This window comes from Mustela putorius, unplaced genomic scaffold (assembly GCF_011764305.1).
Source record: "Mustela putorius furo isolate JIRA1106 unplaced genomic scaffold, ASM1176430v1.1 tig00003898_pilon_pilon_pilon, whole genome shotgun sequence".
Lineage (NCBI taxonomy): Eukaryota > Metazoa > Chordata > Mammalia > Carnivora > Mustelidae > Mustela > Mustela putorius.
In genome coordinates this window covers 20,809,296-20,824,066 of record NW_025422047.1, presented here as the reverse complement: position 1 = coordinate 20,824,066, position 14,771 = coordinate 20,809,296, and the positions used below count along the sequence as shown (strand labels likewise).

Here is a 14,771-nt window from a genome sequence, read left to right as displayed (position 1 = left end):
TGTCCCCCTGTGTGACCCAGCGGTATAGGGGGCTTTGTAGCTATTTTCTTAGTCATGTCAGCCAAGCTATATTTCAAGGAAGGGGTGAGTGTGTGTGTGTGTGTGTGTGTGTGTGTGCGCGCGCGCACGCGTGAATGTGTGCACACGCGGATGCGCACACACACACACACACACACACACTTGCATACAAACTTTGTGCCTGATGAATGGAATGTGAAGTAAAAATGGCTTTCTGTTCAGTCGGTCATACAACAAATACTGATTACTTCCTAGGTGTCAGGTACTGTGTTAGGTGTTGTGGGTACCCTGTGGAGCAGGTCAGATGCTGATTAGAGGTTTCATTATCTAATCAGGGAGCCAGGCAGTTAAGTATACAGTGAAATGAACTGTGATAAGGGTGATGATGGGGGAGTGTAAGGGGCAGCGGCAGCAGACAACAGGGCTGGCTGACCTACTCTGGGGGTCTGGAAAATCTTCTCAGAGAGTGGTGCTTAGACTGGCACCTGAAAGATGGTGAGACGTGAACCAGAGGGGAAGGGTAGGCCGGGAGTCTTCCAAACAAGGGAATAGCAAGGACGAAAGTCCAGAGGCAAGAGAGAGCACAGAGGAGTTGCCATCGTCCTGCAGAACAGTTTGAGGAGGGACTGGTACATAGAGAAGCTGGAGAGACACACAGACCTCGTCTAGTTCGAAGGCAGTGAGAAATCATTCAAGGGTGTCTGGCAGGGAAATGAGATGATCAGTTTTGTGTTTGAGAAGAATCCCTTGTCCTCGGTAGGAGATGGATGGCAGGGAGAAACCCAGGTCTGGGTGTGGGGCTGTTGGGGGTATTCTGCAGTGGCTCAGGAGAGGAAATGGCTGGTCAGAAAGTGATGGTAAGAGGAGGACAGATTTGGAAGTTATTTAAGAAGCTGAACTGAGAGGATTTGGTGACTGACAGGCTTGGGGATGAGAGTTGGTTGGACCTTCGATGGAGGGAGGAGGGCAGAAGGTTGGTGTTCCTGTTTCCGGCTTAAGCAGCTAAGTGCTTAATGGTGCCGTTTCCTCAGGGGATGCTGGAGGAGCCAGTTTCGGGAGGCAGGGAAGGTGAAGTCAGTTGAGAGTGTTGTATGCCTTTGAGACAGCCAAGTAGAGATGCTAGCGGTCGGCTGAGTTTTTAAATCTAAGAAAGTCTGGGCTAAGGGGTGCCTCGCTGGCCCAGTCAATGGAGCATGCGACTCTCGATCTCAGGGTCATGAGTTCAAGCCCCAGGCTGGGTGTAGAGCTTCCTTATAAAAGAAAAAATGTCTGGGAGCCATCCGTGTACACAGTTCATAATTCAAGTCTTGAGGAGGGAGAACAAGGCCTGTGGAGCTCCCAGCTCTAGTCAAGACTATGGAATGGTTACCCTGAGGTCCTAAGCACTCTGGAGCGTGCCTTCAGTGCCTCCTTCTGCCCCTTCACTTGTCTCTGGTTCTTGTTATCCCCTGAAAACACAGGTGGTTGGTCCCAGCTGGGCCCATTGCTGCCACCACCAACTCCCACAGGGGCTTCCTTTAAAGGCTTCTCAACTTTTCCTAAGGTTCACTCTCCCATCCCCACTCCAAAGTGGGAAAGCTTCCAAATATAAGAGGCTCTGTGGATATTTTGGTTGTAAGTAGTAGGAAGGAAGAATCCAAGTTCTCTTTCCCCATCTGGAGACAGGAAAGGAGGGAGATGTCACTCACAGCAGGTTCTGGATGCAACCTGATAGCTCCCCTCTGTTACTAATGCTTTCAGTGTTCCCAGCTTCTAGTCTGATACTAAACTCTCCTCTGGATCAGAGAAAAGCTGTAGGCCTGACAGGGAAAGAGAGAGGCTGGTTCTCCAGAGAGATGAGGTCAGGGAGACAATGCAGCTAGGACAAAGAAGCCAAATAGTTTGTGCCAAATTAATTTCCCCAAAGATATTAACTTCCTTTGCTTCCCCATTCCCTAAGGCTACACTAAGATTAGGAAAGGTGTTCAAAATGTTGAAATGAAAATAATATGCATGATTTGTTTGCATATAATTTTCATGCTCATTTACTATCTAAATACAAAGGAATCATTTCCTTCCCCATTCTACCTCCTCTGCCCCTTGCCCCTGATACGCTAGTCAGGGCAAAATCACTTGCACTGGTATTTAATTAGACACGTTTTGCTTCAGCCACCTTTTCTTCCTTTCCTTATTCTTCATTTTTCCAGTACGTCCAACACTAGAAGCCTTCTCTTTCCCTTTTCCACCCTGATCATTTTCACTTGCTAGATCGTCTAAATGACATTTCTTTTCTTCCCTTTTAATGCTTACCCTTTATCACAATCTCCTGTGGGCCCACCATCGGGGAGGGGTCCGTTAGCCCTAACACCAGGCCTCCCATCCCCCTTGTCGCCTGAGAAAGTTTCTAAAAATCTCTCTTCCCAACACCAGGGGGTGTCTTCTAGTCCTCTAACCGTTCTACCTGGACGGTAGAGATGAGTCCCAACCCTCTTCCTCACTATTTTTGCATAGACACCAAAGTTCCTTCCCTCCCTACCGTCGCAGAGCTTTGGGTTCAGAAAGTGGTGTTATTTTATTGCAGTTTATCTGTTGGGCTCTCATTCTGTCTGGACTTGGACAAATTTGCCTTTTTCTCAGTCTGCTCATCCTTCGGTCTGCGCACAACCCACGATTTCCTCCCTTTGCTCCAGCTCCCCCTTTCTTTCGCTACCTGTCTTCCACCACCTCTCTACGTGGGCTTCCTCGCCCTTCTGGGCTCTTCCATACGCGTCTCTGACCTCTTTATGTATCTACCTTTCTCCCTGCCCCCCTCTTTATGGGTCTCATTACTTCTGTGCCGGTCTCTCTTCATCTCTCCCACAGTCCCCACAGTAAGAACAAAGTCACGATGTTTGCGCAGAACATGCCTCGCGTCGCCCCGTCCGGGTCCGCGACATTCCACCGTGCCCCTCCGCGCATTCCAACTGCAAACAAAGAGTTCCTTGCCCCCCTCCCCCACTTTTCCCGGTCCCACTTCCTGAGAGATGTAGTAGCAGCTGCCCAAACTGCCCCTCGGCCTCCCTTCGTCTCCGGTCGTTGGGTCTCCACCTCCAGGGACAGTTAGCACCAGCACCACCCTCCCCCTCCGGCGCCCTAGAGATCCCTGCGCAGGCACCCCCGTTCCTCTCGCACGCAGCGCTCCGCCCCTCCCGGAAAGTAGATCCGGCCAGGCAGACAAAAGTTTGGGAGAGAAGTTCGGTCTGTGCTGAGTGTGAGACTGAGGGGGGCGGGGGCCGGGGAGAGTGGGGCGGCTGGGCGAGTGGACGCGTGAACAGACTGACCTGCGGATGGGACAGCCGCGGCCGTAGGCCCTTCTAGCCCCGCTTAACCCCTGATGCGCGGGGGGAAGCAGCCCCTCTCGCTGGGGGATGCTGCGGGATTCCCGGTACCCGGCATCTGGGCCGCCCGCTGACCCCCTGTGCCTACCCCGTGCCCCCGGGGAACCGGAGTCCGGCCGCTGGAAAAGAGAAGCGGCCGCCGAGAAGCTGCAGGGTGCCCGGCGGGGAGGGGGCTGGAGGCCCCAGGCCCGAGGGCATGGAGCGGTTAGGGGAGAAAGCCAGTCGCCTGCTGGAGAAGTTAAGGCTCTCCGACTCCGGCAGCGCCAAGTTCGGCCGCAGAAAGGGTGAATCTAGCCGGTCTGGGTCTGATGGGACCCCCGGGCCGGGCAAGGGGCGTCTGAGTGGGTTGGGGGGGCCTAGGAAATCAGGGCCCCGTGGAGCTACTGGGGGACCTGGGGATGAGCCATTGGAGCCAGCCCGGGAGCAGGGCCCCCTGGACGCTGAGCGGAACCCGCGCGGCTCCTTTGAGGCGCAGCGCTACGAAGGCTCCTTCCCCGGGGGGCCGCCTCCCACCCGGGCCTTGCCTCTACCTCAGTCATTGCCCCCCGACTTTCGGCTGGAGACCACGGCCCCAGCTCTAAGCCCACGCTCCAGTTTCGCCAGTAGCTCAGCCAGCGACGCCAGCAAGCCGTCCAGCCCCCGGGGTAGCCTGCTGCTGGACGGGGCGGGGGCAGGCGGAGCCGGAGGTAGTCGACCCTGCAGCAATCGCACCAGCGGCATCAGCATGGGCTACGACCAGCGCCACGGCAGCCCCCTGCCCGCCGGGCCCTGTCTGTTTGGCCCACCCTTGGCTGGGGCTCCAGCGGGGTATTCCCCTGGAGGGGTGCCGTCCGCCTACCCGGAGCTCCACGCCGCCCTGGACCGATTGTGTGCTCACCGGCCCGCGGGGTTCGGCTGCCAGGAAAGCCGCCACTCCTATCCCCCGGCCCTGGGCAGCCCCGGAGCTCTAGCCGGGGCCGGAGTGGGAGCGACAGGGCCCTTGGAGAGACGCGGGGCGCAACCCGGACGACACTCAGTGACCGGCTACGGGGACTGCGCCGCGGGCGCCCGATACCAGGATGAGCTAACAGCGTTGCTGCGCCTGACGGTGGGCACGGGTGGGCGAGAAGCCGGCGCCCGCGGGGAACCCTCGGGGATTGAGCCGTCGGGTCTCGAGGAACCGCCAGGTCCTTTCCTTCCAGAGGCCGCCCGGGCCCGGATGCGGGAGCCGGAGGCCAGAGAGGATTACTTCGGTGAGTGAAAGAAGTGGTCAGGGACGGGACAGGACGGGACCCATCACCGCCTTCCTTTCCTCACTGCCCCGACGGCCCAAATTGCCGGCGCCGGCAAGTCGGAGGCGGAGACGCGGAGCTAGAAGAGAGGCAAGAGGGATTTCCCCTTCCCACCAGGTCTCAAACGGACCGTGGGCCCCTTATTCCTGTTACACTCAACCCCCTGATTATCTCGTGAGTCCCAGTTGAAGCTTTGGAGCCTCCGTTTTTCGCGGTAGGAGGCCTCGTGGGGAGGGGACCAAGTGGGGAGTGAGAGCATCTCCCCATCCTGCTCCCCCCTTGGCGGCGGTGCCCCGGCAGGCTTCTGCGCGCCGCGCCCCTACCCGGGCCCAAGCTCCGCCCGCAGGAATTCGGGGAATGCGCGGGTGGGGGGCGGGGCGGGCAGGCCGCGTGCGTGCCGGCTCCTGCCCGGGCGCTCCAGGTGCCCGCGGGCGGGGCTGGCCGCGCGGCGCGCGGGGCGGAGGGTGGGGTGAGGTGGGGCGGGGTGGGGGGTGCTGCTTGCTAACACGCGCGGAGCTGTGGCGGGGGGCGGGGAAGTGGGGCCTGGGAGAGAGGGTGAAGCTCTCGGGGACGGAAAGCAGTGACCCTGCTGTTGGCTTGTCCGGGTCATGCTGGCTTGTTGGGTGCCTGAGCATTTAAGCAGAGACCTGGTGGGTCTATTTACCCCATCCTCCCCATCCTCCGGGGAAGTCAGGGCAGAAGCCATGACCACCTGGACATCAGCATCCCTAGCAGGTTAACGACCCTGTGTAACTGCCAGAAATAACCTGGCCTTCGGTTTGGTCCACAACCTGCTCAGAATTCAGGCTAGAAACAGCACGTTAGTTTCTGCCTCTGTTAAGAAAACCTGGTCGCTCTGTCTCCCACACGCAATTACCTTTAAGGAGTCTTTTTTTAAGATTTTATTTATTTATTTATTTATTTATTTATTTTTTAAGATTTTATTTATTTATTTGACAGAGAGAAATTACAAGTACACTGAGAGGCAGGCAGAGAGAGAGAGAAGGAAGCAGGCTCCCTGCCGAGCAGAGAGCCCGATGCCGGACTCGATCCCAGGACCCTGAGATCATGACCTGAGCCGAAGGCAGCGGCTCAACCCACTGAGCCACCAAGGCGCCCCAAGATTTTATTTATTTTTTTGACACAGAGAGAGAACACAAGCAAGGGGAATGGGAGAGGGAGTGGGGAGTCTGAGCCCGATGTGGGGCTCCATCCCAGGTACTTGAGATCATGAGGGAGCCAAAGGCAGAGGCTTAACGACTGAGCCACCCAGGCACCCCACGTTTAAGGAGTTTTGATTGATTATATGTCTCAGCTACCAGGGGATATTAGGATTTTTTTTTTAATATTTTATTTATTTATTTGACAGAGAGAGACCACAAGTAGGCAGAGAGGCAGGCAGAGAGGGAGGCAGAGAGGGAGGCAGAGAGGGAGGGAAGCAGGCTCCCCGCTGAGCAGAGAGCCTGATGCGGGGCTTGATCCCAGGTCCCTGAGATCATGACCTGAGCCAAAGGCAGAGGCCTAACCCACTGAGCCACCCAGGCGCCCCAGATATTAGGATCTTGAAGGATCTTTTTAGCTAAGACCCACAGCCACCAATTTGTTATAGAAAGAAATGCTAATGCAGTGGGAGGAAAAACAATGGAAGGCCTTGGGCTTATCCTCTCCTTTCCCATCATCCGTGTTCCTGCCCTGGACCTCGTGCCCTAGACCACCTCTATGGCTAGAAATGTGGACAGGGAGAGGAACCTAGCCGGGGAGGGCAGATTGAGGCAGAAGTTGAGAGGTAGCAGGGCTGCAGGCTTAAAGGGCCCTTCCTTCCCCGGGTCAACCCCTATCCTCCCATCCTAAGAGAGGAAAGCCTAAAGTAGATGATGCTTTGGTTAAGGGACAGGATCCCTTTAGCAGTTTCTTTTGGAGCCCATAAGAAGTGGCGGTTGAGGGGAAGGAAGTCTCTTGGGCCAAGCCATCAGAGTGAGAAGGAAGAAAGGAGCTTGGACAGAGTGCAATAAAAGGGCAGGGAGAACCTAGGCGTGGATATGCTGGGTTAGAGGAGGCCAGGCAGGCATGCCTGAGCAGTTTGCGCCTGTCTTCCCATAATGTCCAAGGCTTCCTAAAGAAATGGTTCTGATGGGCCCCCCTGGCATGGTGATCTTGGTTCACTCTTTTGGGCATTTTGACCCCAGAAGTAGAGGCTGCTTCTCCCCGAGAGTTAGGTTGTCTCCTCTGACAGAATTCTCAGCCTGACTGTACCCTTCTACTCTGGCCCTTAGTTCGGGGCCCTCTTTCTTGGCTACAGCCTTGCCCAGCTGCCAGAGGGTGGGAACAGGACAGGCCTGGGCCCATCAGTCACTGCAGCTGCTGCACGGGCTCCGAAGCCCCTGGGCAAAGACTGGGATGGGCCCCAGCAGGCAAGGAGTATGGCAGTGTGCCGAGGGGGAGAGGTGGGGCGGGTGAGGCGGGCCCCGTTGGGATCTGCTCCCCAAAGACAGGCCCTAGCCCTCACTCATGGGCCTGGAATTGGGGAGTGGAGGGAGGAAAGGACACACCCAGGAAAGGAGGGTGCCAGAGCCAGGTGTATGTATTTGGCAGGGGTGGGGGGCTGTCAGGGAAGAGCAGTTCAGCTCTATCCATCCCATGATAGATTTCAGGGAGACCTTAGGGATTCTGTCACCCTTCCCCCACCTTCCTGTGCAACCTCCAGTCCCTGAAACACACCCTACATTCTTAGCAGCCACCTCCCCACAGGAGTCATGCTCACATGGTCCGCTCTGCCCAGGGCCCTCTGCTGAGCCATATCCTTCTTTCCATCCTTGGAAGCCTCGAGGTGTGGAGCAGTAAGAAGTCATTTTGTAGCTATATGGCAGCTCATTTTACGGATGGGGAAACCGAGGTCCCAGAGAGGCTGTCTAGACCTGGCCTGCTTTCTCTGGGAGTCTGCTCCTGGGCCATTATGGACTGGCATCTCTCTTTGTCCTAACACAGTGCAACAGGGGTCAAACCCTTGCCTGTTAGTCTTGTCTCCCTGACAGAATCTGCACATTTGAAAGTCAAGGATCATATCTTTGACTCTCTCCAATTTTGCACAGTATCAGGCACTGTATTTTTGCTAGGCACAAAATAGATGCTCAGAAAATATCTGTTGATTAATCAGTAAACAATGATGGGTCTGCTCAGCCAAGACCTTGCCGCATCCCATTTCTTGTTCTCCTCTCTTCCCAGGAGAGAGCCCGTGAAAGGAAGGCTGGGACTGGTGGTCCTCTGGAACAATCGGGAAAGAGCAGTCAAGAAAGATCCCAAATCCCTGTTTTGAGCTGGGGGTGTGTGGGATATGATGCTGACAACGTCTTCTCTCCCCTCAGGTACCTGTATTAAATGCAACAAAGGCATCTATGGGCAGAGCAACGCCTGCAAGGCCCTGGACAGCCTCTACCACACCCAGTGCTTTGTCTGCTGCTCCTGTGGTGAGTGTATCCCCTAGGCCTTGTGCAGGGGGCGGGCTGAGGCCTCAAGCATGTCCCACAAGCATACACCCTCAGAAGTGCCTAGGGAAAGCAGAGCTTGTGCCTCTTCGGTCCGTCCCGCACCCATGTGTCTGGATGCCCACTGTTGCCCGCCTTCCCTCCTCTGCTATACCTGGCTCTCCGGCCCCCATGTTGCGTCTGCATTCTGGAGTCAGCCCTCCCTTCCTCCATTGAGCCTCTTTTCCTCCTCTCTGTTCCTCCCTCTTTCTTCTGCTTCCTTGCTTGCCCAGCCTGGACTCCAGCCCAGCCTCGGCCTCTCCTTGGTGGGGTTTGGTCCTGGACAGTCTGAGTTGCCTGGGGCGACAGTGAAAGACTGGAATGTGGGAAGGGTGGGGGTGGGCTGGGGGAGTGGGGAGCCATGGGGGGCCGAGAGAGGGGTTTTCTCTTGGCTGGTCAGAGTTCAGCCACCTCACTGGAGTGCAGGCCACAGGGCCATGCCAAGCTGATGACATCACGCTCCAGGAATGCCCGCCACTGTTAGCTCAGGAGGCCCGCCTTGGGGGGGGGGTGTGCTCCCAGCAGTCTTAACTCCCCAGCCCTTCCCTCACCTCCCTCATTACCCCTCCCCACTGCTTGCCCACTCTTGATTCCTTTGCTAAACCTTTAATCTCTTATCTCTGCCTGTCTGACTCCAGCACTCAGCTTTTCTGTGCCCCTACTCCAGCCACCACCACCACTGCCAGCCCCCACCTCTGCCTGATTCTCTTGGGTTCATCCATCTGTCTGTCTTGTGTATAGGGCCTTTTCTGGGTGTGTCTCTTTCCCTCTCTGTACCCCCGCCGTGTCTCCTGAGTCTCTAAGTCAGCTTTTCCAAACTTCTGGTAGGAGGTAGAAGAGATTTTGATCAGAAGAGGGCAGAGGAGGTGGCCAGCTCGCCCCTTTCTCCACCTTGGGTCTCACTCCTCCCCTCTCCCTGACAATTTAGACACTTTGGAGCAGTTCCTAAGTGTTGGTCACATGCCTTGTCTGCTCACAGAAGATCCTGGATTCTCTGGGTTTCTCTGAGCTTGGGGGAGCTGCCTTGTACAGCGGGAAAGGGAACTGACTTTGCTCCTGAGAAGAGCACTTTGTCTCCAACAGTAATGCCAATATTTCCTGACCTCTACTGAGCCTGTCCCTGGAAGAAGACAGATAGGGCTAGGATAGCAGGAAGGCTATACACAGGCAAAGAGGCCCCTAGGTTGAAAGGTCCCAGAGGGCAAGGTCTATAATAAAGCGAACACCTCCATGGGCATTGTACAGTACCTTATTCCCAGCTCCTTTACCTCGTACCCCAGCCTTGGGTTGGGTCCCCCAACCCCCACCCCTGGGTGACTCCCTGTGCCCTGGAGAGGAAGGCATTCATTGAGGGAGGGTAGAATCTTAGAAAACTGTTGAGGTGAGAACTGGAGAAACAGTGAGCAGAGGAGAGGGGAAGTTTGCAGGAATGAGACCAAAGTAAATTGGAATCACATCAGATGGGATTTTTGTGTAGAGAGGGAGGACACACAGCAGTGAGGAGCACTGGCACTAAGGTCCAGATTAAATACGTCATCCTACATTGGAGAGCAGTGTCCCCGAGGCGGGGACGCCCTGTATGTGGACACTGGGATGGCTCCAGTCTCTTGTCTGCTGCTCGTAGGGCGAACTTTGCGCTGCAAGGCTTTCTACAGCGTCAATGGCTCCGTGTACTGTGAGGAAGATTATCTGGTGAGTGAGGGGTCCCCTGGGCCTGGAATTGGCTCTCATACTGGGACCTTTCTTGGTGGCCCATTGGGGTTGCACCCGTCAGGTCCTTCTCTGCTTGTAATATCCTCCTTTGGTTCTTTCTTTCTCCCTAGTTTTCAGGGTTTCAGGAGGCAGCTGAGAAATGCTGTGTCTGTGGTCACTTGATCTTGGAGAAGGTAAGCAAAGTGTCTTCAACTGCGACTCTCTGTGAGGCTGAGTGACTGAGGGGTAGAACCAGGGGCTAAGTGGGTACTGAGAAAAGGGGGAGGGAGGAACTGCATCACTGTGAGTGGCTTTCTTCCCATTCTTCCCCAGAGCAGCTATTTGTAGTGCCTTCCCTCTGTTGGTTGGGTCAGCACCCCTAATCCTGCCATTCCCACAGCCTCTGTGATCTGGTCCCTGCCTATTCCTGCAGTCACAGCCAAGCTAGGAGTGTGGGGTCCCAGGTCGTAATCCCCTTCCTGCTACTGGCTGGGATCAGTTAGAACTCAGGGTTGTTGTTTTTCCGTAAGCAAGGGGAATAGGATTAGAGCAGTGGTCAAGCCTAGCAGATCACCTGGGAAGAAGTAAAGAAAATAACCAGTGCCTGGGTTGTCATCGGAGACTGTGATGAAAACCTCTGGGGTGAGGCCCAGGCACCGATGGGTTTTACAAGCTCCCTGGGTGAGAACCACTGGCCTGGATGTTCTCTAAGACTGTGTTCAATGTTTCTGCCTCTATTTTAAGCATCCTTTGGGCGCCTCAGATTACAGAGCATTGTTCTGGGAGGAGAGCGGGTAGTTGGAGGAGTTTGGGGGGCTTCAAGGAGCACCATGGGTAGCTAGAGAATGAGACTGGAGGGAGACTGATCATCTTCCCACCCCGTGAGCCAGATCCTGCAGGCTGTGGGGAAGTCCTATCACCCGGGCTGCTTCCGGTGCATCGTTTGCAACAAGTGTCTGGACGGCATCCCCTTCACCGTGGACTTCTCCAACCAGGTGTATTGCGTCACTGACTACCACAAGTGAGTCTGCCCCCTGGGGGTGTGGTGTGGGACTGGCCTCTGGGTTCCCCAGCCTCAACTCATCTCTGCCCTCTCTTCTTCAGAAATTATGCTCCTAAATGTGCGGCCTGTGGCCAACCCATCCTCCCCTCAGAGGTCAGTATGCCGGGGTTCTCCTGTGGGGCAGCCAATGCTGCTGCCCCTGGGAAGGGGGTGGGGACATATGGGCCTGGCTTCCCGCGGGAGGCGGTGGTGCTGAGGAATGTGCTCTGCGAAGATTCCCGTGTGACTCTGCTCTCAGGGTCACCATCCTGACCCTGACATCCGGGCCTGGACATTTCTGACAGCCTCACTGGGCCCAGGCTTCATCCAGTCTGTCCCAGGCCATAGGAGGAAGCTTTTCTTCAAGGTCAGAGTCAGCAGATCCCAGATGTAGGGGCTAGAAAAAGGTGGGAAGAATCCTCAGGGCTGGTAGGAAGATGTCAGCAATGATTTATTCTGTGTGTGCTACGTGTTGGCCTGGGGAGAGAATCTGAAAGCCAATAAGGAACCAGACCCTACTGGAACTCCTTGTCCCCAGCTTAGCTTACTTTACTTAGACTGCCGGCCCCTTTTCCCTCCCTACAGCTCGGAGAGGTAGGTAAGGCCAGAGCTGCTGGACAGAGGGAAGACTGAGAGGACAGGCCTTCCTGGAGGCAGTATCAAGGAAGGGGAGGGGGGAAAGTTCTAGTAGGATTTCCAAAGGCCATCTGAAAGCTACAGGTGATTGCAGAGAGTTCTTCCTGGAGGCCTTTGAATGATCTTCACATTGGGCTGGGAAGGGGCCCAGGGGAGGGCCGAACTGGGGTTGTCATTCTACACTCATCCCATGGGGGCCTACATCATTTCAGGGCTGTGAAGACATTGTGAGGGTGATATCCATGGACCGAGATTATCACTTTGAGTGCTACCACTGTGAGGTGAGTGTGAGGAGCCAGGGCTCCTGGAGGAGAATCTGGAGAGGGAATGGGGCTGGGGAGGAGGCATGTCGCTGGACTGCTCAAGTCTGTGGGAGTGGTCTACAGCGTGGAAACCAGGACCCATCTCCAGTATCTTTGCCCTCCTTCATCCACTCTGTCTGGTCCTGGGTGTTTAGTCCTTTCTGCATCTGGCTTTCCCCAAGGTGAGCCTGAACTGGGGACTCCTGGTAACCACTGCAAATGGGAGTCCGCCTCATTATTTCCGCTGTAGCAGCGACACCTGCTGTCCAGCTGAGGTATTTTCTCGGGCTTCTACTCGGAGGCCATCACCTCCAACCAGCCCCACCATTCTTCCAGTCTACGAGGGGGCTGGTGTGGATCAGCACAGTCTCCCAACATGTCCCAGTGCCCGGGCGGAGGTGAACTAGGTGTCCTTCTTCCCTAGGACTGCCGGATGCAGCTGAGTGATGAAGAAGGCTGCTGTTGCTTCCCTCTGGATGGGCACTTGCTCTGCCACGGCTGTCACATGCAACGGCTCAGTACCCGACAGCCCCCTGCCAGTTATATCTGAACTGCGGTCTGTGCTGCTGCCTTTGCTGCCCCTGGCAAATCCCTCTGGCCAGAGGGCCCCTCTGAGGCCAGCCGAGGCAAGGAATGCACTCCCAGGCCAGGCAGAAGAGTCCTCTGGGGAGGGCCCCAGGGGCCAGAGACCCAAAGATACAACATTCCAGATGGACTGTGGAGAAGGAAACTTCCAATTGCCATGGGGGGGCGGGTGTGACTGGCTTTCTTTCCATGTGTGCAGCCTGTGCTGTAGCATATACTCAGGCATGCACAGGCAGGTTCCAGGACTTTCTAAAGGTCTGATTCTAGTCCGTTTCTCTAGTACCATTTATGCATAAGCCAAACAACGTTCTGGCTTTGGGTTACAGAAAGAGAGGACACCATGAACCCGCCTCACTCTGGCACCCATCACGTGGGTCAGATACGGGGTCAGCAGGTTCTTACCACAATGTCTTATCTCTGTGTCTAGATGAAGAGGTGGAAACTGGACTTTATTAACAACTCATTAGTTGTTTCTTGGCCACCTTCTCTCTAAGGACCAGGAGAGCTGCTCAGCCCCATGAAGGAAGGGGGGTAGCTCGTGTGGACCTGCTGCCTGTGTTGCCTGTGTCTCAGGGACTCACGTGGGCCTGGGAAGGCTGGGTGGGTGGCTGTCCTGGGTTCCTCTTCTCCTCAGCTTGGGGACGTGACAAGAGAGTCTTTGGGGTAGAGGGCCAGGCGTGCCATGCAGGGAGCCTCAGGCCCAGCCACGCACCCAGGTGCAGGCGCATGGAGACTTCCAGCCCACTGTGTACACAGGCACACTCAGACACACACTTGCTCCCTCACTCCCTTCTTCTCAGGTCACTGTCACCCACATTCCCTCACAGTCGCTCACTGCTCCAGACCTGCCACCCCGCAGAGGGACCTAGTGTTCCAACCAGTGCAGCTCCCAAGCCCTGAGGCTCCAGGGAACCAGAGGGGCAACACATTTTGACATGGTTTTAGTCCACTTGGCTAAAATTGGTCCCTTCAAGCCAATCCAAGACTTACTTACTTTCAGTTTACTTCACCAGTTTTTTGTGTTTTGTTTTGTTTTTTTTTTTTAATGATTTATTGAAAATCCGGGGACAGGACCTATGGGCAGAAAGAGCTGCGAAAGTTTACGTCACTTAATGACAAGTTTGCCAAAACTGCGGTTCCCTTTGGGGTGTTTTTACAGCCATTTAGTGTTGTGGTTTTTTTTATATTTTGGGTGTTCTAAGAATTTTTATCTATTCATCCAACAGCAGTTCTGAATCATTGTCAACAAAATAAATTTATCAAATTTGCAGCACTTTGTAAATGATATTTTTTCCTAAGTTTATGGAAAACGTTACCTATGTTATCTACTTTTCAGACACCTTTCGAAAAAGTTTAAAGTAGCTAGCAATAAATATAATTGGCACAGACATTTTGTGTATCATTTTTTGTGTTTCTTAATATTCCTTTACAAATTAGATACCTTGGAAAAGTTAATGGAGCTCTTATGATTTTGGTGCTTTGGCCTAACTTCTACATTCCTACTGTAAAAAATGCCCATAAATTCTAAACAATTGAACAAGCATGTAGCATAATCAGTTGACTAACACTTAAAAGATTACACAGACAAGAACAATAAAAAGTGAAAGCATGAGTCTACTAAATCCTTTTGAAATGCTGCAGATTTGATAAATATTTATTTGAGACTAATTGTCTCTGGGTGACTTGGTTTTAGGCAAATTAATCTGATAATCTTTGATCCTTAGTCTTCATTCTCTGTCACTTAGTTTCATCCTGGAAACGGTGACTCATGGGAACAACAATCCCACATTTAGGGGGTTTCTAAGGTGGCCTGTGTCAGCCAAGCTGGGGTCGTGGAAAAGAGGCCTGTGCATGAGGGTATGATCTAGAGAAAGAGCTCACATTCATACCACTGAGTACTGGAGGGATGCACTTTTGGGTGAGATAAATGTTCTGAAATTGGTCTACAGCTGGGATTTCTTCTGAATTATTATTATTAAATAAGTGAATACAAAGACCATGACTGGGCAGTTTTCTCACCGGGCCACTCCAGGCCTGGGAAATCCAGGCAAGCACATAAAGCCTTATATCCACCCTTTCTTTGACTCTTGGGAGACTTGTCCACTCCAACCCTGCATTTCAATCTCTGACTTCAGCCTTGCATCTGTTGCTGACTGGCTGATTCCTTTCTGGGTCTATGCTCATCTATGCAAGCCCTGGAGCTTCCCAAGACTGTTCTTGCTCCCGGGGCTACTCTCTCCCTCCTTCCCACGGAAAAACAAGTGCTAACATCTGTTGGGGACAGGCCCAGGGAGGGCAGGCCATGGAGAAGAGCAGCCCCAGCCACCCCTCATCATCACAGGCAGGCT

At 54.3% G+C, this 14,771-nt stretch overlaps 1 protein-coding gene across 1 annotated transcript; it reads left to right on the top strand.

Moving 5' to 3' along the window:
* Window positions 1-3,205: 3,205 nt before the first annotated feature.
* On the top strand, window positions 3,206-14,417 carry AJUBA (ajuba LIM protein). Its single transcript, XM_004755347.3, has 8 exons — window positions 3,206-4,606; window positions 8,008-8,109; window positions 9,791-9,858; window positions 9,990-10,052; window positions 10,749-10,879; window positions 10,963-11,014; window positions 11,749-11,817; window positions 12,263-14,417. Exons 1-8 carry the CDS (start codon window positions 3,571-3,573, stop codon window positions 12,386-12,388), a joined length of 1,647 nt encoding a protein of 548 aa, XP_004755404.1. The 5' UTR covers window positions 3,206-3,570; the 3' UTR covers window positions 12,389-14,417.
* Window positions 14,418-14,771: the final 354 nt, after the last annotated feature.